At 55.6% G+C, this 20,996-nt stretch overlaps 1 protein-coding gene across 4 annotated transcripts in view; it reads left to right on the forward strand.

Moving 5' to 3' along the window:
- DNAAF5 (dynein axonemal assembly factor 5) overlaps window positions 1–20,996 on the forward strand; it is a 66,452-nt gene that overhangs the window by 43,512 nt on the left and 1,944 nt on the right. For 2 of the 4 annotated variants that reach the window (XM_063815132.1, XM_024357678.3), the window contains 4 exons: window positions 4,904–5,051; window positions 9,266–9,416; window positions 10,221–10,377; window positions 15,448–15,639. In XM_063815132.1, coding sequence (XP_063671202.1) covers window positions 4,904–5,051; window positions 9,266–9,416; window positions 10,221–10,377; window positions 15,448–15,639 — 648 coding nt within the window. The remainder of the gene's footprint in view (window positions 1–4,903; window positions 5,052–9,265; window positions 9,417–10,220; window positions 10,378–15,447; window positions 15,640–20,996) is intronic. The other 2 variants (XM_063815133.1, XM_063815134.1) reach the window with 1 other exon arrangement.

Here is a 20,996-nt window from a genome sequence, read left to right on the forward strand (position 1 = left end):
TTCAGTGTCAAGAGCTGGGTATAAAACTGCATGGGTTTTTTTGTTTTTTGTTTTTTGAGACAGGGTCTCACGCTGTCATCCAGGCTGGAGTGCAGTGGTACGATCACAGCTCACTGTAGCCTCAAACTTCTGGGATCAAGTGATTTTTCTGCCTTAGCCTCCTGAGTAGATGGGATTGTAGGCACACGCCACCTGGCTACTTTTGTATTTTTTTCTAGAAATGGGGTCATATATGCTGCCAGGCTAGTCTTGAACTCCTGGGCTCAAGCCATCCTCCTGCCTCAGCCTCCTGAGTAGCTGGGACCACAGGCACCCACCACCACGCCTGGCTAATTTTTGTATTTTTGTAGACATGAGGTCTCTTTATGTTGCCCAGGCTGATCTCAAACTCCTAGGCTGGAACAGTCTTCCCACCTCACCCTCCCAAAGTGCTGGGATTACAGCCATGAGCCACCATGACTGGTTGAAAACTGCATTTCCCAATGATGATTATGTTCTCTGAGCCCCATCTGAGCGCACACATGTGTGGTGCTCTCGGGAATCGGGGGCACAGCCTCAAATATAATACAGTATTTCCAACATCATGTCCTTGGAATACAGATGATTTTTATTTTCTTCTTTATTTTTTTCTATGTTTTTCTAAGCTTTCTCTAATGAGCATGCACTACTGTAATAAACAGAAGATAAAAGGATTAAAACAATTTTTTAATAGGAGAAATTTTTAAATTTCTCATTTACAAAAGTTCTATGGGAAGATACCTTTTAAATTTTAATTATTTTAAACATACAGAAAGGGATAATTTCTAAACTTTGAGAGGATGGGGGATCTACAAAGACATTGATTTGACTATATACATTTGAACCAAAATAAAAGGAACATAGACTTAGGAAAATATTTGCAATAAGGATGACAGTGTGAAATCTTTGTTACATAAAGCTGACACAAAATGAGAACAAAAGCATTAAGAGTTGGGCACGGTGGCTCACGCCTATAATCTCAGCACTCTGAGTCCATAACCGAGCAGCCTGCTCTGATGATAGAGGCTGAGGCAAGGAGGCTCACGTGAGCCTAGAAATTGAGGCTTCAGGGAGCTGTGATTGTACCACTGCACTCCAGCCCGGACAACAGAGAGAGACCATGATTCCAAAAAACATAAAGCATTAACTCCCAAACAAACAGGCAAAATATCCACATTTTATAAAAAAGAATACAACTAATAAGCAAATAGAGTGGGAACTATCCAGCCCTTCTAGTGATGAGGAAATATGAATTAAAGACTGTAGGGTCCTGCTGGGCGTGGTGGCTCACGCCTGTAATCCCAGCACTTTGGGAGGCCGAGGCGGGCAGATCCCGAGGTCAGGAGATCGAGACCATCCTGGCTAACGTGGTGAAACCCCGTCTCTACTAAAAATACAAAAAATTAGCTGGGTGCAGTGGCGGGCGCTTGTGGTCCCAGCTACTCGGGAGGCTGAGGCAGGACAATGGCGTGAACCCAGGAGACAGGGCTTGCAGTGAGCCAAGACTGTGCCACTGCCCTCCAGCCTAGGCGACAGAGCGAGACTCGGTCTCAAAAAAAAAAAAAAGACTCTAGGGTCCCATTTCTTCATTTATCCAATTAAGTAAAATAAACAGCTGCTGCCTAGGGTGGCTGAGCTGGGAGTGCCAAGGTGCTTTTGGAAAGCCGTGGGACGGTGCGCATCTGGAATTGCCAATGTCTTCACTCCTTTCATCCAGCAATCACATTCATGAGAATCTATCCTTCCAATTCTAATTATGGAAAAAGCTATGCACCCAAAAATATGCATCGGGGCATAATGTAATAGCAGAAATTGTAAGTGACCCAAATACCTCATACGAAGTTAAATACATAATGATATTTCCATAGAAGAAATGCTCTGGCAACCATTAAAAACAATTATCCTAAGCCTTTATAGCAAAATGGGAAGACAGGTGTGGTGTGATATGGAGGGAAAGTGAAGCCAGTGCAGAAGTGCCCGTGCTGCAAGCAGGAACTCGCACTGGGAGGGGAGACACGTGATCAGGGCGGAAGTGTCCGTGTTGCGAGGAGGAGCTGGCGCTGGGAGGGGAAACACGTGATCCGGGCGGAAGTGTCCGTGCTGCGAGCAGAGCTCTCGCTGGAAGGGCAGACACGTGGCCCGGGCAGAAGTGTCCGTGTAGCGAGCAGGAGCTCACGCTGGGAGGGCAGACACGTGGTCCCGTGGAAGTGTCCCTGCTGCAAGCAGGAACGCTAGTGCTGGGAGGGCGGACACGTGGCTCCGGGCAGAAGTGTCCGCCAGCAGGAGCGCTCGTGCTTGGAAGGTAGACACGTGGCCCGGGCGGAAGTGTCCGTGCAGCGAGCAGGAGCTGGCGCTGGGAGGGCACACACGTGGTCCGGGCGGAAGTGTCCGTGCAGGGGGCGGAAGTGTCCGTGCAGGGGGCGGAAGTGTCCGTGCAGGGAGTGGAGACAGGTGATCTGGGCGGAAGTGTCCATGCTGCGAGCGCTCGCAGCTGGGAGCGCAGACACGTGGTCCAGGCGGAAGTGTCCATGCTGCCAGCAGGAGCTCGCACTGGGAGGGGAGACACGTGATCAGGGCGGAAGTGTCCGTGCTGCGAGGAGGAGCTAGCGATGGGAGGGGAGACACGTGGTCTGGGCGGAAGTGTACGTGCTGCGAGCAGGAGCTCTCGCAGGGAGGGCAGACACGTGATCCGGGCGGAAGTGTCCGTGCTGCGAGCCAGAGCTCACGCTGGGAGGGGAGACACGTGATCCTGGCGGAAGTGTCCGTGCTGCGAGCCAGAGCTCACGCTGGGAGGGAAGACACGTGGTCCGGGTGGAAGTGTCTGTGCTGCGAGTAGGCGCTCCGGCTGGGAGGGCAGACACGTGGTCCGGGCGGAAGTGTCCGTGCAGCGAGCAGGAGCTCGCGCTGGGAGGGCAGACAAGTGGTCCGGTGGAAGTGTCCGTGCTGCAAGCAGGAGCGCTAGTGCTGGGAGGGCACACACGTGGCCCAGGCGGAAGTGTCCACGCCTACCTCGAGCAGGAGCGCTCATGCTGGGAAGGCAGATGGGTGGCCCGGGCAGAAGTGTCCGTGCTGCAAGCAGGAGCACTCATGCTGGGAAGGCAGACACGTGGCCCAGGCGTCAGGTTTGAATATTCTTGACAGCAAGTGGCTCACCCGTCAGCGTGCCTCTTTTTCCCATCCCAGGAGTTGGACGTGACCTGTGGACATTTGGCTGTTTTCTTTTTGTTTTTAAGGCAGAAACACTGTCTTGTTTCCAGTTTAAGATGTAGAGAGGGTGAAACAGTCAGAAACTGGGTCAGAAGCAGCGTGGTTCTCGTGGCAGGGCGGCACTTGGCCCGAGACTCGTGCTCTGGCGGGAGGCTCAAGTCAGGCGTCCCAGCAGCTTCAGTGCAACGCCTCCTGCCCGGCTGCGTGGGGAGGCCCTCCAAGACACCAGCTGGTCTCACCGCGAGGCCTGAGCGAGGCCTGACTTCGAGCCAGAGCAGCGAGTACATTGCGTCTCCGTGTGGCAAGGGCAGGTGGGGGGGTCTCAGTCCACTACCGAGCCCCCTGCTCTGATCACTGGCGGCGCCAGGGAGAAGGCTCACATCGCGAGGTCCCCAGCAACGGCTCAAGGTGACTCACAGTTGCTTGGATAAGCCAGTGGATGCTCCCTCTACACTGGCCCGGGGCCAGAGCGCCTCCTTCTGCGGCCCCAACCCAGTCCCCACCCTGAGCCTTCAGCTCCTGGGCCTGCAGGCTGAGCCTGGCAGGAGACGCTGCAGGGACCCTCAGAGCTGTCCTTGCCCTGTCATTCATGGAGACTTACAGGGAGGCGGGGCGGCCCTACTGCAGTGGGGACCCCTTGGGGCGTAGGATGCACAGTGCAGGCGCCCAAGCCTCGCGCCCACCGGAGAGCAGCCACGGTGCAGGAGCTTGGCCCTGAGTGTGGGCGGGGTGAGGGCTGCAACGCTGAGAAGCGGATATTAAACAACTTCTTTCACTGAAACAATTGATTTTGGTCGTTGTTTCAACTATTGCTTGACTTTAATTTTTCAAAAAAATTTAGAAAAGTTTAAGAAAAATGGAAGGTTGTTTTGTTTTTGAGACGGAGTTTTGCTCTTGGTGCCCAGGCTGGAGTGCAATAGTGCGATCTCAGCTCACCGCAACTTCCGCCTCACGGGTTCAAGCAGTCAAGCAGCTGGGATTACAGGTGCCCACCACCACGCCCAGCTAATTTTGTATTTTTAGTAGAGATGGGATTTTTCTCCATGTTGGTCAGGCTGGTCTCGAACTCCCGACCTCAGGTGACCTCAGGTCACCCATCTTGGCTTTCCAAAGTGCTGGAATTATAGGCGTGAGCCACCACGTCCAGGTTTTGTTTTGTTTTTGTTTTTGTTTTTTTGAGACAGAGTCTCACTTTGTCACCCAGGCTGGAGTGCAGTGGCACGATCTCGGCTCACTGCAACCTCCACCTCCCAGGTTCAAGTGATTCTCCTGCCTCAGCCTCCCAAGCAGATGGGACTACAGGTACATGCCACCATGCTAGGGTAATTTTTGTATTTTTAGTGGAGATGGGGTTTCACCATGTTGACCAGGCTGGTCTCAAACTCTGGACCTCAGGTGATTCTCCCTCCTTGGCCTCCCAAAGTGCTGGGATTATAGGCATGAGCCACCATGCCTGGCCAAATAGGTTTTCATATGGAAAAACGTGATTTTGGGGGGTTAAAATTTTCTGCTGCTTTTCTGTGATAATCACCTTACTGATTGAGAAAGAGGAAGCAGGGAGGTGGTGGCCGATAGTGCCCTCTCCCAGGTGGGAGCGCCTGAGCCTGGGCCTGTGCTGGATGGGGCCTCCTCCCGTCTCCTGAGGGCCGTGCACAGGAGCCTCTGTTGTGTCTTACAGGCCCTGCCCTGGGAGAAGCCCTGCCACACGTCGTGCCCACGCTCAGGGCCTGTCTGCAGCCCTCCCAAGACCCGCAGATGCGCCTGAAGCTGTTCTCCATCCTGTCCACCGTGCTGCTCAGAGCTGCGGACACCATCAACTCCCAGGGGTAGGTCCGGGCTCTGCCTCTGCACGGCCCCCAGCTGGGGCCTGGGCCAGGGGTCCCCATCTCCCTCCCCAACAGCTCACTGAGCAAGGGGGTTCCCACCTCCTTCCCCAACACTGCACTGCGCAAGGGGGTCCCCATCTCCCTCCCCCACACCGAGTCAAAGGTGGGCCGGGGGTCCCCACCTCCCTCCCCCACGCCGAGTCTAAGGTGGGCCGGGGGTCCCCACCTCCCTCCCCCACGCCGAGTCAAAGGTGGGCCGGGGGTCCCCACCTCCCTCCCCCACAGCACTCTGGGCGAGGGTTCCCCACACCAAGTCTGAGGTGGGCGTATGCAGTGACCCCTGAGCTTAACTGGCCCAGAAGCAGCTAGTCCATCCTCACTGGGTAAACACAAGCTCTCGGCAGGGAATGCACAGAGAAGCACTAAGTCAAAGTCATCTCCGTGTGGTCATTAAAATTCCAGTGAATGAAAAAGTTTTAGGGAACATTAACTGTTAATGGCTTATGTATTAGCTGTTCTCTGTTTTAAAAGCTTTTGGGCACTTTTCAAACCTAACAAAGAACTGATTGAATTTCTATTGATGGTCGAAGTGGTAAAAATACCTCTTTGTTATCTAAGACAACTTTTAGGTGGCATTAAGACCCCGAGGGTCTAGGGCCTCCAGGTGTACGGCTTTGAAGTAAGGGCAAGAAGCATGGGTGCCCTCTAGGAGTGCTGGGAGGGACAGTGGAGGAAGAGGCCCCGCCAGGGTGCCGCTGCTGAGGCAGCTCTTAGGGCCTTGCCGCTTACTTTGCTCAGAGCAAAAGGTGCCGTCAGCTGGGTCCTACCCCCGCCTGTGCGGCTGGATCTGGGCTGCGTCAGCACCGGGACCCGCCCCAGCAGCACATCTGTCAAAGCGGAAAGCAGTTCACACACCGGAGCCTCATGTGGAAAGAGTCCAGGCGCTCAGACTTTTCTCCTTCATGACCCTCATCTCTGCTCTCGGGCCTCAGCCCGCCTGTCGTACTGCAGGAAATTTTGTTTCCTGCTTGTCTTCAAAGACTTCAGGGCTTAGAACGGACCATAGAAAGATATGAACCGAGAGCCGTGGCAGCTGTCCAGCTTGCAGGCTGATATTTGTGTAGATGCCATGCAGATAACACAGCAGGGTCCAAGCCCTTCCCTCTGAAACTCACACTCGGCTGTATTTTGGGAGGAACCGCTGGGCAGGTTCTGCCCAGGAACAGTTAACTCTGCAGAGCACAGTTTCCACATCTGGGCTGAGTTCCCAAAGAAAGTGCGCCTAACAATGTCTTGTGGAAGGCAGTTGGCGTCAAGAGAAGTAAAGTGTTCAGATGGCAGTGATTTTAATGAACTTACTAGCTATTTTAATAGGCAGGAAAGATTTTTTTTTTAGCTGTTTGGTTTTTATTTTTAGAATCATGAAATAGCAAGTTGGCTCTGCTGAAGTAGAAATGGTGGGCGGGGAGTCGCCACTGACCATCGTCTGCGCAGAGCACCTTCCTGCTGCCCGCAGCTGTGAGCGCCGGCTGTACGCAGGTCCCTGCTGTGCGGGTGCCCAAGAGGGCTGAGGGCTGCGTCTGCCATGGTGTCTCCACCTTGGACACCATGAATCATGAGAGGTTCTCAGGGCTGCCTCCCACAGGCTTTCTGTGTCTTACCTGGGACACTCGGGACTAGTTGTGTTTAGGTTTTCTTAAAATTCTGTAGTAATTGCATTGTAGAGCATCCCTAATCCGAACTTCAGAAATCCAAAATGCTCCAGTGAGTATTTCATTTGAGCATCATGTCAGTGCTCAGATATGGTCAGACCCTGGAGCACTTTGCATTCTGAAGTGAAGGATGCTCAGCCTGCGTCTGACAGAAGCTCCAGATAAGTGGCTGCGAGTTCAGGGCAAGAGGCTCCTGGCTTTGAGGCTGCACCGTTTCTGGAAGTCGAGCCCCACAGTGGACCTCGAGTCCCTCTGTGAATAGGAATGTGCTCGGGCAGGGAACCCGGAGCACCAGCCGCTGGGCCCCTCGCTCCCCGGCTCCGCAGCGTCTTCGGGTCCTATGGGTCTGGCTGTGCCCAGCTATGCCCGGCCCTGGTGCCCGTGGACTGTAGCATCTTGGGGTCCTGCAGGCCTGGCTGTGCCCAGCTCTACCCAGCCCTGGTGTCCGTGGACTGTAGTGTCTTGGAGTCCTGCAGGCCTGGCTGTGCCCAGCTCTACCCGGCCCTGGTGCCCGTGGACTGTAGCGTCTTGGAGTCCTGCAGGCCTGGCTGTGCCCAGCTCTACCCGGCCCTGGTGCCCGTGGACTGTAGCGTCTTGGGGTCCTGCAGGCCTGGCTGTGCCCAGCTCTACCCGGCCCTGGTGCCCGTGGACTGTAGCGTCTTGGGGTCCTGCAGGCCTGGCTGTGCCCAGCTCTACCCGGCCCTGGTGCCCGTGGACTGTAGCGTCTTGGGGTCCTGCAGGCCTGGCTGTGCCCAGCTCTACCCGGCCCTGGTGCCCGTGGACTGTAGCGTCTTGGGGTCCTGCAGGCCTGGCTGTGCCCAGCTCTACCCGGCCCTGGTGCCCGTGGACTGTAGCGTCGTGGGGTCCTGCAGGCCTGGCTGTGCCCAGCTGTGCCCGGCCTTGGTGCCCGTGGACTGTAGCATCTTGGGGCCCTGCAGGCCTGGCTGTGCCCAGCTCTACCCAGCCCTGGTGCCCGTGGACTGTAGTGTCTTGGGGTCCTGCAGGCCTGGCTGTGCCCAGCTCTACCCAGCCCTGGTGCCCGTGGACTGTAGCATCTTGGGGTCCTGCAGGCCTGGCTGTGCCCAGCTGTGCCCGGCCTTGGTGCCCGTGGACTGTAGCATCTTGGAGCCCTGCAGGCCTGGCTGTACCCGGCCCCAGTGCATGGTGGCAAGTGCCTGTGATCCCAGCTACTCAGGAGGCTGAGGCAGGAGAATCACTTGAACTTGGGAGGCAGAGGTTGTAGTGAGTGGAGATTGCGCCATTTCACTCCAGCCTGGGCAGCAAGAGCGAGACTTTGTCTCAAAAAAAAGGAACGTGCCTCGTTCAGTGGTTCGATGGTGGTTCTGATCAACGCCCAGAAGTTCTGATGGAGCTTCTGTCAGACACAGGCTGAGTATCCTTCACCCCAAAATTAAAAAAAAAAAAAAAAAAAATTTTTTTTTAAACCTAAGCACTCCTAGGTGGCGCCCGTGTGGCACGCCTGGCCCACACTTGGACCCCGCACCCTGAAGGCCAGGACTTCCAGGCCATTTCATGTGGTCACCATGGAGCAGGCGCTGGGTTCGTTCATTCCAGAGAGCCCTCTTGCAAGTCACGGTGCCGAAAATGGCAGCTCTGCTTAAAAACGAACCCACGCCGGAAACCTCGCGGAACGCGTGTAAATCACACCACACCAACGTCACTTTCCACATCTGCTCATCTACCTGGCTGGTCCCAACATGGACCCTGCCGGGAGCAAGCCGGTGGCACCTCCAGAAGAGGAAGGGACGCTGTGCAGGCTTCACGGACGCTGGAGGGCCGCGGGCTGTGGAGCTGGTCTTGGAGACCAGAGCCACCTTTGAAACATACCGTGGTGTTGGGATGTCACTAATGAGTGTGTCATTTTGCTTTGAGTTTGTCTTGGTGGCACTTTGACCTGACTGGTCACCATCAGAACGAAGTCGCCGACGGGGTGGGAACTGCCCATCTCTCTGAGCTGTGGCCCTTGGGTCCCCAGACCACGCCTGTGGCCCTCCCATCCCACCTCTGTGAAGCCGCAGCGACTGTCCTTGCTGGACGGAGGGTTCTGTGGCTGGAGAGACTTGGCGTTTTTCTCGGGGAGGGATGCAGATGGGAAGGGGGCTCACTGGGTGCTGCCGACACCACCGCACCTGCCCTAGCCCAGGCGTCACTCAGGCCTCCTTTCGAAGCTAGGAGCGGCGAGAGGCTGAAAGTGCACCCTCGGCCCAGGGCCTCTGGCTCGCCTCTGGAGAACAGGACCTACGCGGGCCGCAGGAGAGGCCAGGGGCACAGGCACCCCTGTCTCCCCGGTAGGGTTGGGCCTGGAGGAACCTCCCAATTCGCACTGAGAAGCAGCTCCTGAGAGGAGGAGGGGCCTCGTGTTTTGGGGTCGAGTTCGTTTTCCTGTTTGGCTCCCCCTCAGCCCCATTCATCCCCAGTCTGAATCGTTCCTTCCGAGCGCCTGTCCAGTCTCCTCATCCACCCTCTCCGTTCCGGTTCCAGGCAGTTTCCCAGCTACCTCGAGACGGTGACAAAGGACATCCTGGCCCCCAATCTGCAGTGGCATGCGGGGAGGACAGCCGCGGCCATCCGCACGGCTGCCGTGTCCTGCCTCTGGGCGCTCACCAGCAGCGAGGTCCTGTCGGCAGAGCAGGTACGGGGTTCCCTGCGTGCTCGGTGGACACCGGCCGGGGACTGCACAGGCTTCCTGGCGCCCGGCAGAGCTCCCGCAGCAGGAACTTGGGCAGGCAGCAGCTGCAGCTCCACCTGGGGCCCGTAGCCCAAGAGGCTCTCCCCACACTGGCGGCAGAAGGGCAGGAGCCGGCGGCCGGGCTGCGGTTCAGACAGGCGGGAGAGCGGGAGCCAGGCCGCGGGCCCAGCCAGCCCGGTCGTGCTGCGGGTTTTGCAGCCGCTCATGAGCGTGCGGTTTCTCGGTTTCCGGCCCAATGCTGGCTGCAAGACCAGGAGTCGAATCCCAGGATCCAGGCCAGAGGACAGGCCTGGGCTTTCCGCATCGTTTCTATGAACACCTCCGGCTGGTACCAGGTGTCAGAAAACAGACACTGATGCCCGCCCGCGTCCTGGTCGCCGCCCGGCGGGAAGGCGCTGCCCCGGGCGCCCGTGCAGCATCAGCGCCACCTCCTGGTGCACGCAGGGTGGTGCGGTCGGTGCTCCAGCTGAAAGCCCCACGTCAGTGGGGCCCAGGCGAGCCATTACCCTGGTTTAGGGTTAGTGCCTCACCTAGGAGTTGTGAACAGTGTGCGTATTTTCTAAAAATCAAGTAAGCAAGTTAAAAATTGCTCAAAATCTAAATTTTACAATGAAGATTCAAGGCTACTTTTTAGGTAAAGCTTTCAAGCCCCCTAAGTCCTTCCAGGCAGGAGTGCACGGATGGTGAGCACCCCCACCCCACCCCAGGACAGATGTGAGTCACGTCGTATGTGTTTGCTGATTGCAGATACGGGACGTGCAGGAAACACTGATGCCCCAGGTCCTGACCACCCTGGAGGAGGATTCGAAGATGACGCGACTGATCTCGTGCCGTATTATCAACACGTTCTTAAAAACCTCGGGCGGCATGACGGATCCAGAGAAACTCATCAAGATTTATCCTGGTAGGACATTTCTGTTGTTCACAGCCTGTGTATATGCAGTCAGCCCTTCGTGTCCCTGGGTTCCGTTTGCATCCATGGAGTCACCCAACCTCAGATCAAAACTATCTCGGGCTGGGTGTGGTGATTCACACCTTTAATTCCAGCACTTCAGGCAGGAGGGTTGCTTGAGCCCAGGAATTTGAGACCAGCCTGGGCAACATAGCCATACCCCGATCTCAACAAAAAATTTAAAAATTAGCCAGGGCTGGTGGCACACACCTGTAGTCCCAGCTACTCAGGAAGCTGAGGCAGGAGGATCGCTTGAGCCCAGCCTGGGCAACAGACCAAAACCTTGTCTTTAAAAGTAGGAGTGTGTGTGTGTGTGTGTGTGTGTGTATGGCTACATATATACATGTTTGTGCATTTATACCTACAAATACAAATTTGTACTTACATTTGCATATATAAATATGTATGTATTGGGGGGCAGAATTCCACAGTTCCAAAAAGCAAAGCTTGAATTTGTTGAGCACCAAGTACAACGTTGAACCCGCATGAAGAAAGCATCGTGTACATGTCGCATTCGGCCTTAAAACAACGTTGAACCCGCATGAAGGAAGCGTCGTGTGGACGTTATATTTAGCGTTAAACGTAATCTAGAGACAGTTTAAGGTGTGCCGGAAGGTGTGTGTGGGTCATGTGCAAATACTACGCCTTTTTTTATCAGAGACTTGAGCATTTGAGGATTTTGGTATCCTAGAGGGGGGGATTCCTGGAACCAAACCCCACAGATACCAAGGGACGACTGTATTTAAGTTTGATGGTGGCTTGTTTTATAGAAAAAAAGCAGAAAACGTGGCCGGGCACGGTGGCTCACGCCTGTAATCCCAGCACTTTGGGAGGCTGAGGCAGGTGGATCACAAAGTCAAGAGATTGAAACCATCCTGGCCAAAATGGTGACCCTGTCTCTACTAAAAATAAAAAAAATTAGCTGGACATGGTGGTGCGCGCCTGTAGTTCCAGCTATTCAGGAGGCTGAGGCAAGAGAATCGCTTCAACTCAGGAGGTGGAGGTTGCAGTGAGCCAAGATCGCACCATTGCACTCCAGCCTGGGTGACAGAGCCAGACTCCATCTCAAAAAAAAAAAAAAAATAGAAAATGCTCATCTTTGACTTCTGTTCAAGTTCGTGCTATGAGAACAAACAGCAATGACAGATGAAATACCACAAATTAAATGGCACAGCAAGAAGCAAGGCAGAGGTCTCCAAACCAGCACTGGGTGGGGGTGACAAGGCTCAAGCTTCCACGCGGCCGGGAGGGGGGCCCTCAGGGTGGGGCGGCTGGAGCTGCCTGTGGGGAGACGGGGCGGGCCACCCTGTAGCAGGACCAGGGGCACAGCCTCAGTGTCGCCGCCTCCTGGAGCCCAAACCCCAGACCAACCCCAGGTGAGAGCAAGCACTGGGGAGGGGAATGGGGTGGTCGGCTTGAAGCCCCCGAAAAGCAGCAGCACTGAACAGAGCCATGAATTCAGAGAGCCCCTCACTCAGGGCAGCCTGCACACAAACCCCTCAGGACAGGGCCCCCGCCACCCAGGCCATGGGCCAGTACCTGTCCGGGTCCTGTTAGGAACCAGACCGCACAGCAGGAGGTGAGAGGTGGGCGAGCGAAGCTTCGTCTGTGTTTACGGCTGCTCCCCATCTTTCGTATTACCACCTGAGCTCTGCCTCCTGTCAGATCGGCAACGGCATTAGATTCTCATAGGAGCACAAATCCTATTGTGAACTGTGCACGCGAGGGATCCAGGCTGACGCTCCTTATGAAACTAATGCCTGATGATCCGTCACTGTCTCCCATCGTCCCCACATGGGACCGTCTAGTTGCAGGAAAACAAGCTCAGGCCCCCACTGATTCTACAGGATGATGAGTTGTAGAATTATCTCATTATATGTTACAATGTAGTCATAGAAATAACGTGTACAATAAATGTAACGCACGTGACTCATCCTGAAACCATCTCACCCCCTGGTCCATGGAAAATTGTCTTCCATGAAACCAGCCCCTGGTGCCAAAAAGGTTGGGGACTGCTGCCTCAGAACACCGGAGACCCGGCGCTAAGGGCGGCCTCGCACCCAGCCCGGGAAGGAAGTGCCGATAATAGAACCACCTCAAAGTTACCTTTATTGAGGCGTGTTTAAGATCCTCAAAAAGCTAAAAGAACAACATCCACTAAAAAACAAGTTGAGAAACAAGAAGACAAGTAGGAATAAAGAACAGATGGAAACGGAAGCGATCACTGGGAAGTCCGGAGTGACATGGAATGGTGTGCTGGCGCTACTTTGAGGAAAGGAGTTACCCAGCGAGGGAGGAAGGGGATGGGGTGGGCGGGAAGCGGCCACTCAGGCGTTCCTGATTAACTCTACTTTATGTGATTATCTATATTTTGTGTATTTATGCCAGAAATGTTTAGCAGTTTTTAAAAGATGGTTCTTGCTAATTCCCGGAAACGAATGGAGTCATCGGAACTTCACACTCTGTGCATTGGGTCAACTCTAGACTGAATGTGGCTGAAAACAAAGTTAGTGACGTGAAAGCCAGGAATGTGGAATTCCCCAAGATCATGAGACAGAGAGGGGCGCAAGGCCTGGAGTGGGCGAAGGACACAGGACGGGGAGGGACGCGGGGCCTGGAGCGGGCAGAGGACACGGGATGGAGAGAGGTGCCGAGTGGGCTGAGAGGCTCCCGGGCTTTTCTGAATCCCAGGAGAAGAGAATGGAGGAGAGATGGTGCCTCAGAATCTTCCAGAACTGGAGACAGACATGAATTTTCAGATTCACAGTACACACGGCACTGGGCAGAAAAACCGCCGCCTGCTGAACTCTGAGGTCCGGGGGCCTTTGTCACTCATTCTCTCACCTTTGCTTTTCTGTTTTTATTCTTTAGTAACAAACATCCTGTTCCCACTGACTCTGGAACAAGTTCAGTCCATGCGATTGTTGGGAATTCACTCACTTTTTAAAACAGGAGCTGGCGGAAAGGCTGCACGCGTTTGGGCATCTGAGCGCATTTGGGCATCTGGGCCACGGCCCCCTGTTTATTTTCACTACAAAAGGTTCCTTGAGAGGCCCCTTGCCTATTAGTGCCAGCTCTGGGCTTCCCAGGGTGAAGTGTTGGATGAATCGTGGCCTCCTTGGTGGGGAAGGAAGGATGTCCTGAGTTGGGAACACAGACACCCAGGCCTCCCAGGACAGACAGACACAAACATGAACAGCAGACAGGCCAGCATGAGCCGATTCTGCCTGGCTTAGTCGTGCATGAAAGGAACCCTAAACTGGTACAAAAGTGGACCTGCAGGCCATCCAGGGAGTGACCATCGTAAAAACACAATAGCCAATGCCACTCTGTGCACTTCCATAGTCGACCGCGCCAGCGGGAGGCCTCGGAGGATCCTGTCCGGGCCCATAGATGTTTGCTAGCGGGACAAGCTTGGGTGAGTTGAGCATCTGACTCCGTCCTTCCTCCTGAGACACGTGCAGCGAGGGCACCCACTGTGCAGCGAGGGCTCCCGCCATGCAGTGAGCATACCCCCCGTGCAGCGAGGGCTCCTGCCGTGCAGTGAGCATACCCCCCGTGCAGTGAGGGCACCTGCCATGCAGTGAGCATACCCCCCGTGCAGCGAGGGCTCCCACCGTGCAGCAAGCATACCCCCCATGCAGCAAAAGCACCTGCCATGCAGCAAGGGTACCTGCCGTGCAGTGAGCATACCCCCCGTGCAGTGAGGGCACCTGCCATGCAGTGAGCATACCCCCCATGCAGCGAGGGCTCCCGCTGTGCAGTGAGCATACCCCCCGTGCAGTGAGGGCACCTGCCGTGCAGTGAGCATACCCCCCGTGCAGCGAGGGCTCCCGCCGTGCAGCAAGCATACCCCCCATGCAGCGAAAGCACCTGCCATGCAGCAAGGGTACCTGCCATGCAGTGAGCATACCCCGCATGCAGCAAAAGCACCCCCCATGCAGCGAGGGCTCCCGCTGTGCAGTGAGGGCACCTGCCGTGCAGGGCTGCTTCAGGGTTTGGCACCATAATGCCTGGATGTGCTCCGTGGCTTCCTCCTTGGTGCCTGTGTTTGGTGGCTGGAAGGCCCAGCACCCTCAGGGCCCAGAACCCTCAGGGAAGTGCCTGGACATCTGCCAGGAATTAACCCACTGGGTCCCACTTGTCTCAAAGCCTGGCTTGGTAGGATGGCCTGAACTTTGGATGTTTTTCATGCCTTTCGTTACATAGGATCCTCTTGCTGAGGGTGGATCATGCCCTCCACATTGCAAAAGCAGCAGAGACCCAGCCCACCCTCGCGTCTGCAGCGGGAAGATGGGCCTGGTGCCAGGCGCGGGCAGCCGCCCCTCCCAGCGTCGGGAAGATGGGCCTCATGCCAGGCATGGGCAGCTGCCCCTCCCAGCGTCGGGAAGATGGGCCTCCGGGTGGTTTTGCGACTCAGTCATCTGCGAATTTCCGGATGCTGCACAGAAGGGAGTGCCAAAGTTTTTTTAAGATGATGTAAAAAAAGCATAAATTTGATAAAAATGTCCATTAACCTCATAAGTTTCTACCCATCGGGAAGGATCATCCTTCTGTTTTCAGCAGCACAAAACTGACCACAGTAGGGGGTTTTCTGTCACTGAGTCCTCAGCTCTGGTGGGAGGGCAGGGTCAGAGCTGGGCAGGGTGGCCAGCTCGGGGATCTGAGCATCTGGGAGCAGGAGGTGGAGGGCCAGGTGAGCACACATCTGCGAGGAGGTGGAGGACCAGGTGAGCACACAGCTACAGCTACAGGGAGGCTCTGCGCCTGCAGGACAGGTTATTACAGGGGCCGCAGCAGGGCCTGGGCCGCCTCCACTCTGTTGGCTGGGGTTCAGGGGTCCCAGGTCGCCAGGAACACCTTGCACGTGGCTCGAGATGCACGGAGTCTCCCGTGAGGTGTGGGTTTCCTAGGACCCCAGGGCACGTGTCCCATGGGAGTGTGAACTAAATGCCTTTGTGGATGTTTAGACGTGAAATGTCTGCTCTAGACACACACACCTGTCTCGCTCCCTCCTTCCAGAACTCTTAAAACGCCTAGATGACGTTTCCAACGATGTGAGGATGGCAGCCGCCTCCACCTTGGTCACCTGGCTGCAGTGTGTCAAGGGTGCCAACGCAAAATCCTACTATCAGAGCAGTGTCCAGTACCTGTACCGAGAGTTGCTGGTTCACCTTGACGATCCAGAGAGGGCCATCCAGGATGCAATTTTAGGTGAGACTCCGACGGCTTGGCCTTCATTCCGATGCCTGCTTTCAGCGCCTGCCACGGGCATCTGTAGCTGAGCCGTGTGACCGGCCACAGGGCCCTGGGGCACAGGAGGGGCCTCAGCTCCAGCCTGGCACACTCTTGAGTTCTTGGCAAGCCCTGAGAGCGGCTGTCTTTGTGGTGATAGCTGCTGACATTTCCTCTAACAGAAATCAAAATTGAGAGTATTCTAGAATACTTGTTGTTTAAAATAACAATAGTAAGCCCAGTATATATTGACACAGATGACTTGTGTTTTTGAAAAATACTTTACAAAACAAAATCATCTGCAAGAACAATTTTTGCAAATGTCTTAAATGTGTAGCTTGATGGAAGACACTGGACTTTCACATCTTCCATACAGTCAGTCATGATGTGTATGGCTCTGGCTGAAATATGTGGAAAATAATCTGGCCTCGCCTGTGGCTTCAGGTGTAGTTGGACAAAAGAAGAGTATTTTAGTAGCCTTTTCAGATAGGCGTGGGACTTCTTCAATACCACGCCAACAGCGACACAGGCCGTCCCTTGAAGGTCACTCACAGCACAGGGCCTGAGGCCACACACCACAGAGCCTTCCACGCTCAGTGCATTAAAATCCCCTGGTCCATCTCACACTTGGAATGTAATGATTTGCTTTTTTTTTTTTTCTTTTTTTTTTTTGTTTTGTTGTTGGTTAATATAATGACTTTGCTCTTTTTTTAAATAAAATTTGTATTTTTAATTTTTGTGGGTACACAGTAGGTGTATATAAGGCATGTGTGATGCTGTGATACAGGCATGCAGTGTGTGTAAATCACATTGGGGAAATGGGGTCCCCGTCACTTCAAACACTTACCCTTTCTTTGTGTTACAAATAATTCAGTGATACTTTTCGTTATGTTTAAATGTGTGATAAATTATTGTTGACCATAGTCACCCTGTTGTGCTATCAAATACTAAATCTTATTCATTCTGTTTTTGTACTCATTAACCATCCCCACCTCTTCCCCCGGCCCCATTCCTCTTCCGAGCCTCTGGGAGCCATCCTTCTGCTCTATCTCCATGAGTTGAATTACGTTTAGTTTTAGTTCCCACAAATGAGAATGTGCGGAATTTGCCCTTCTGTGCCTGACTTAGTTCAGTTAACATAGCGACCTCCACTTCCCTCCATGTTGATCCAATGACTGGATCTCATTTCTTTTGTGGCCGGAAAATATTCCACTGCGTGCGCGCCACGTTTTCCTTCTCCGTTCATCTGTCCGTGGACACCCCGGTTGCTTCCACACCTTGGCTGTCGGAACAGTGGGGCATTCGGCGTGCGCGTGCAGCTCTCCCCCATAGCTGAATTCCTCTCTTTTGGGTATTTGCCCAGAAGTGGGATTGCCGGGCTGTATGGGGCTCTATTTTTAGTTTTGGAGGGACCTCCAGACTGTTCTCCGAGCGGGGCTCATTTACATTCCCACCAGCAGCGTGAGGTTCCCTTGTCTCCACATCCGCGCCGGGACTTGTTTCTGCAGCCATTTTAACTGGGGTCAGAGGACGTCTCACTTGTTTCTATGTGCGTTTCTCTGAGGAGCGGCGGTGGTGGGCACCTTTTCAGACGCCTGTTTGTCATTTCCGTGCTGTCTTTTGAGAGCTGTCTGTTCAGGTCTTTTACCCATTTTTAATTGGATTATTAGATTGTCTGCTATGGAGCCTGAGCTCCTCATATATTCCAGTGATTAATCCTTGTCAGGCGGCGGTTCTAAGATAGTCTCCCATCCCGCACCCGCGGGCTGTCCCTGCGGCTGTACTCTGCTCATTCTTCCCTTTGCTGTGTGGAAGCTTTGGGCCTGGATGTGCTGACTTTGCCTTTTGCCTCCTTTGGAAAATACTTAGACCTTCCCCGCGCAGCTGCGTCCGGTTTCCCGGCGTGGCTACATCCGGTTATGCGATGTCGGATCTTCCTGGTGTGGCCGCGTCCCCACACGCAGCGTCAGAAACTCGCATCTTCCTGGTGTGGCCGCGTCCCCACACGCAGCGTCAGGAACTCGGATCTTCCTGGTGTGGCCGCGTCCCCACACGCAGCGTCAGAAACTCGGATCTTCCTGGTGTGGCCGCCTCCCGTCATGCAGCGTCAGAAACTCGCATCTTCCTGGTGTGGCCGCGTCCCCACACGCAGCGTCAGAAACTCGCATCTTCCTGGTGTGGCCGCGTCCCCACACGCAGCGTCAGAAACTCGGATCTTCCTGGTGTGGCCGCCTCCCGTCATGCAGCGTCAGAAACTCGCATCTTCCTGGTGTGGCTGCGTCCCCACACGCAGCGTCAGAAACTCGGATCTTCCTGGTGTGGCCGCCTCCCGTCATGCAGCGTCAGAAACTCGCATCTTCCTGGTGTGGCTGCGTCCCCACACGCAGCGTCAGAAACTCGGATCTTCCTGGTGTGGCCGCCTCCCGTCATGCAGCGTCAGAAACTCGCATCTTCCTGGTGTGGCTGCGTCCCCACACGCAGCGTCAGAAACTCGGATCTTCCTGGTGTGGCCGCCTCCCGTCATGCAGCGTCAGAAACTCGCATCTTCCTGGTGTGGCTGCGTCCCCACACGCAGCGTCAGAAACTCGGATCTTCCTGGTGTGGCCGCCTCCCGTCATGCAGCGTCAGAAACTCGCATCTTCCTGGTGTGGCTGCGTCCCCACACGCAGCGTCAGAAACTCGGATCTTCCTGGTGTGGCCGCCTCCCGTCATGCAGCGTCAGAAACTCGCATCTTCCTGGTGTGGCCGCGTCCCCACACGCAGCGTCAGAAACTCGCATCTTCCTGGTGTGGCCGCGTCCCCACACGCAGCGTCAGAAACTCGGATCTTCCTGGTGTGGCCACCTCCCCTCCGGCGGCATCAGAAACTCGGACCTTCCTGGCGTGGCCGCGTCCCCTCACACAGCGTCAGAGACTCGGATCTTCCTGGTGTGGCCACCTCCCCTCCGGCGGCATCAGAAACTCGGATCTTCCTGGCGTGGCCGCGTCCCCTCACACAGCGTCAGAAACTCGGATCTTCCTGGTGTGGCCGCGTCCCCACACGCAGCGTCAGAAACTCGATCTTCCTGGTGTGGCCACCTCCCCTCCGGCGGCATCAGAAACTCGGATCGTCCTGGGGTGGCTGCTCTTGCTACGCAACGTCAGAAACTCTCCTGCGTGGGCACCAGGCTCAGAAGAGTCCGGCTTGTGGTGGCAGGGCCAAGCTTTGGCTCATTGTGATTTTTTGTGTGAGAGCTTGACTTGTATCCTCGGCCACAAACCCTGTCGGTTGTTCTGGGAGTGAGGGACTCGGGCCGTTCACTTTCACACCGTGCTCTGCCAGATCCCGCGTCCGCACAGCCAGGGTGGGTGCACTGCCCGTCCGTCCGCCATTCTTCCTGGGAAAAGCAGCTCTGCTGCACGACCCTGGTCCTCCGTGTGAAGCGGTGCACCTGGTGCCCACTCGCAGGTGGAAGCCGTGTGCGTGAGGGTGAGTGTGGCAGGGGGCGTGGGCCTCAGCTGCTCCCGCATCTGCGCAGGTGTGAGCACAGTGACGGGCAGGCCGGGCATGCTCTGCGTGCGACCACATACCTGGCTTTGACTCACAGACCCTCTGAAGGGTCCTGGGGACCCCGAGGGCCTTGGAGCCCATGTCGGGAGCCCCTGCCTGGAGTCATGGAATCAGGTTGTCAGCCAGTGAGGGAGCCCCAGAGCCCATTGATCCTCGGCGGGGCCTGTGCTCTCTCCAGGTCACGGAAAGAAGCTGTGAATTGGAGACCAATTGGAAATTGTTTACAAGGAGGACAGCAGCTCACGTGCAGGCCTCGCTGGGACAGCCCGTCCTGCCAGATCCACGCGACGCCCCCAGCTCCCCACACTCCCTGGCAAATCCCAGCCCTGCCTACGCCCTCCCAGCTCTCCTGTCCTGCACTATGCACCATCAACCCGAGTTCTGAGCTTCTCCTACTCTCAGCCTCAGCCTCACTCGTCCTCAGGACCTTGCTCTAGGCCGAGGAGACCAGTGCCCCTGTGCACTAGCTCAGCCTGCAGCCCCAGCCCTCTCGCCTCCCCAGGACTGCACAGGGCATCTCCCTTCCCCACTGCACGGTCCAGGCCATTCTTTCTCCTGTCTTTAAAAAAACGAAACAGATGCCCTGGACGCCGCCCCCACCTCCCCCACCGCACATCCGCCTGGCAGCAGGCTCCCTGGAAGCAGCCCGCCTTACCCCTCCTCGAGGCCCTGGGCCCATGGCAGGCATCCGCGGCCGTCCACCCTGCCTGCACCTATGAGCAGCGCCAGGCACAGCTGGCGGCCACGCACCCTCCTCTGGCTGCGGGACGCCCATGCTCAGTCTCCTGGTCTTTCCCTCGCCCATGGGGGCCCCTCACTGCTCCTCTGCTGTGTCTGCACCGCTCCCTCAGAGCTCTTCTCCTGGCCTCAGCTCCACACACGAGTGCGGCTGCCTGGTGCCGAACCCTGGGCCGCTACCCCTCTCCCTGACTGCCTGCCGGATCCCCCCACCCTCAGTGGCTCAGTGGCCATCTGTCCTCAAGACTGAAGGCGGAGACCTTCAGGTCCTCCTGGACTCCTCTTAACTCCCAGCAGAATCTGATAGACTCCCCAGCCACTGCAGCAACCTCCCCATCCTCTTCCTGCCTCAGCTAGACACGCCCAACCCTTTCTGGCCCCCACCCCTGCAGCTCCCACTGCCCCCATCACACACACCACCACGAGCCCCTGACACGTTTGCCTTCCTGATTTTCATCATCGGCCACTGCTTCCCGATGAACCCTCCGTAAGCATGGTTTCATTTCCGGCTGTGTCGGTGATACCTGGCCCGTGGGAGGTTTGCAGTCACTGCGGCAGGTGAATTGGCATCCGCAAATTGGATAAGAAAGTCGCCTGTTTTTCTGAGCCTATTTGCTCCTGTGAAACCTGTTTCTAAGCCCAAAAATGCCACCTGAAGACTCTGCAGGACATCATTTCATGGTCTGCCCACAACTGCCAGGAGGCGATTTTCAGTTCTTTGAATCCACGTTGTGACTGCCGTGCACCCACCCAGCAGCATCAGGTTCCTCATATTCACATAGTGACCATGCAGCATCAGGTCACTTGTCCACGTTGTGACTCAGGTCATTCGTATCCATATTCTGACTGCCGTCCACCCGTCCAGAGTGTCAGCTCACTTATATCCACGTTATGACTACCGTGCACCCATCCGCTGCATCAGGTCGCTCGTGTCCACACTGGGACTGCCGTGCACGTGGCCAGCAGCATCAGGTCACTTGTATCCACATTATGACCGCTGGACACCCATCCAGCAGAATCAGGTCATTCGTATCCACATTGTGACTACT

This window comes from Pan troglodytes, chromosome 6 (genome assembly GCF_028858775.2).
Source record: "Pan troglodytes isolate AG18354 chromosome 6, NHGRI_mPanTro3-v2.0_pri, whole genome shotgun sequence".
In the NCBI taxonomy this organism is placed as follows: Eukaryota; Metazoa; Chordata; class Mammalia; order Primates; family Hominidae; genus Pan; species Pan troglodytes.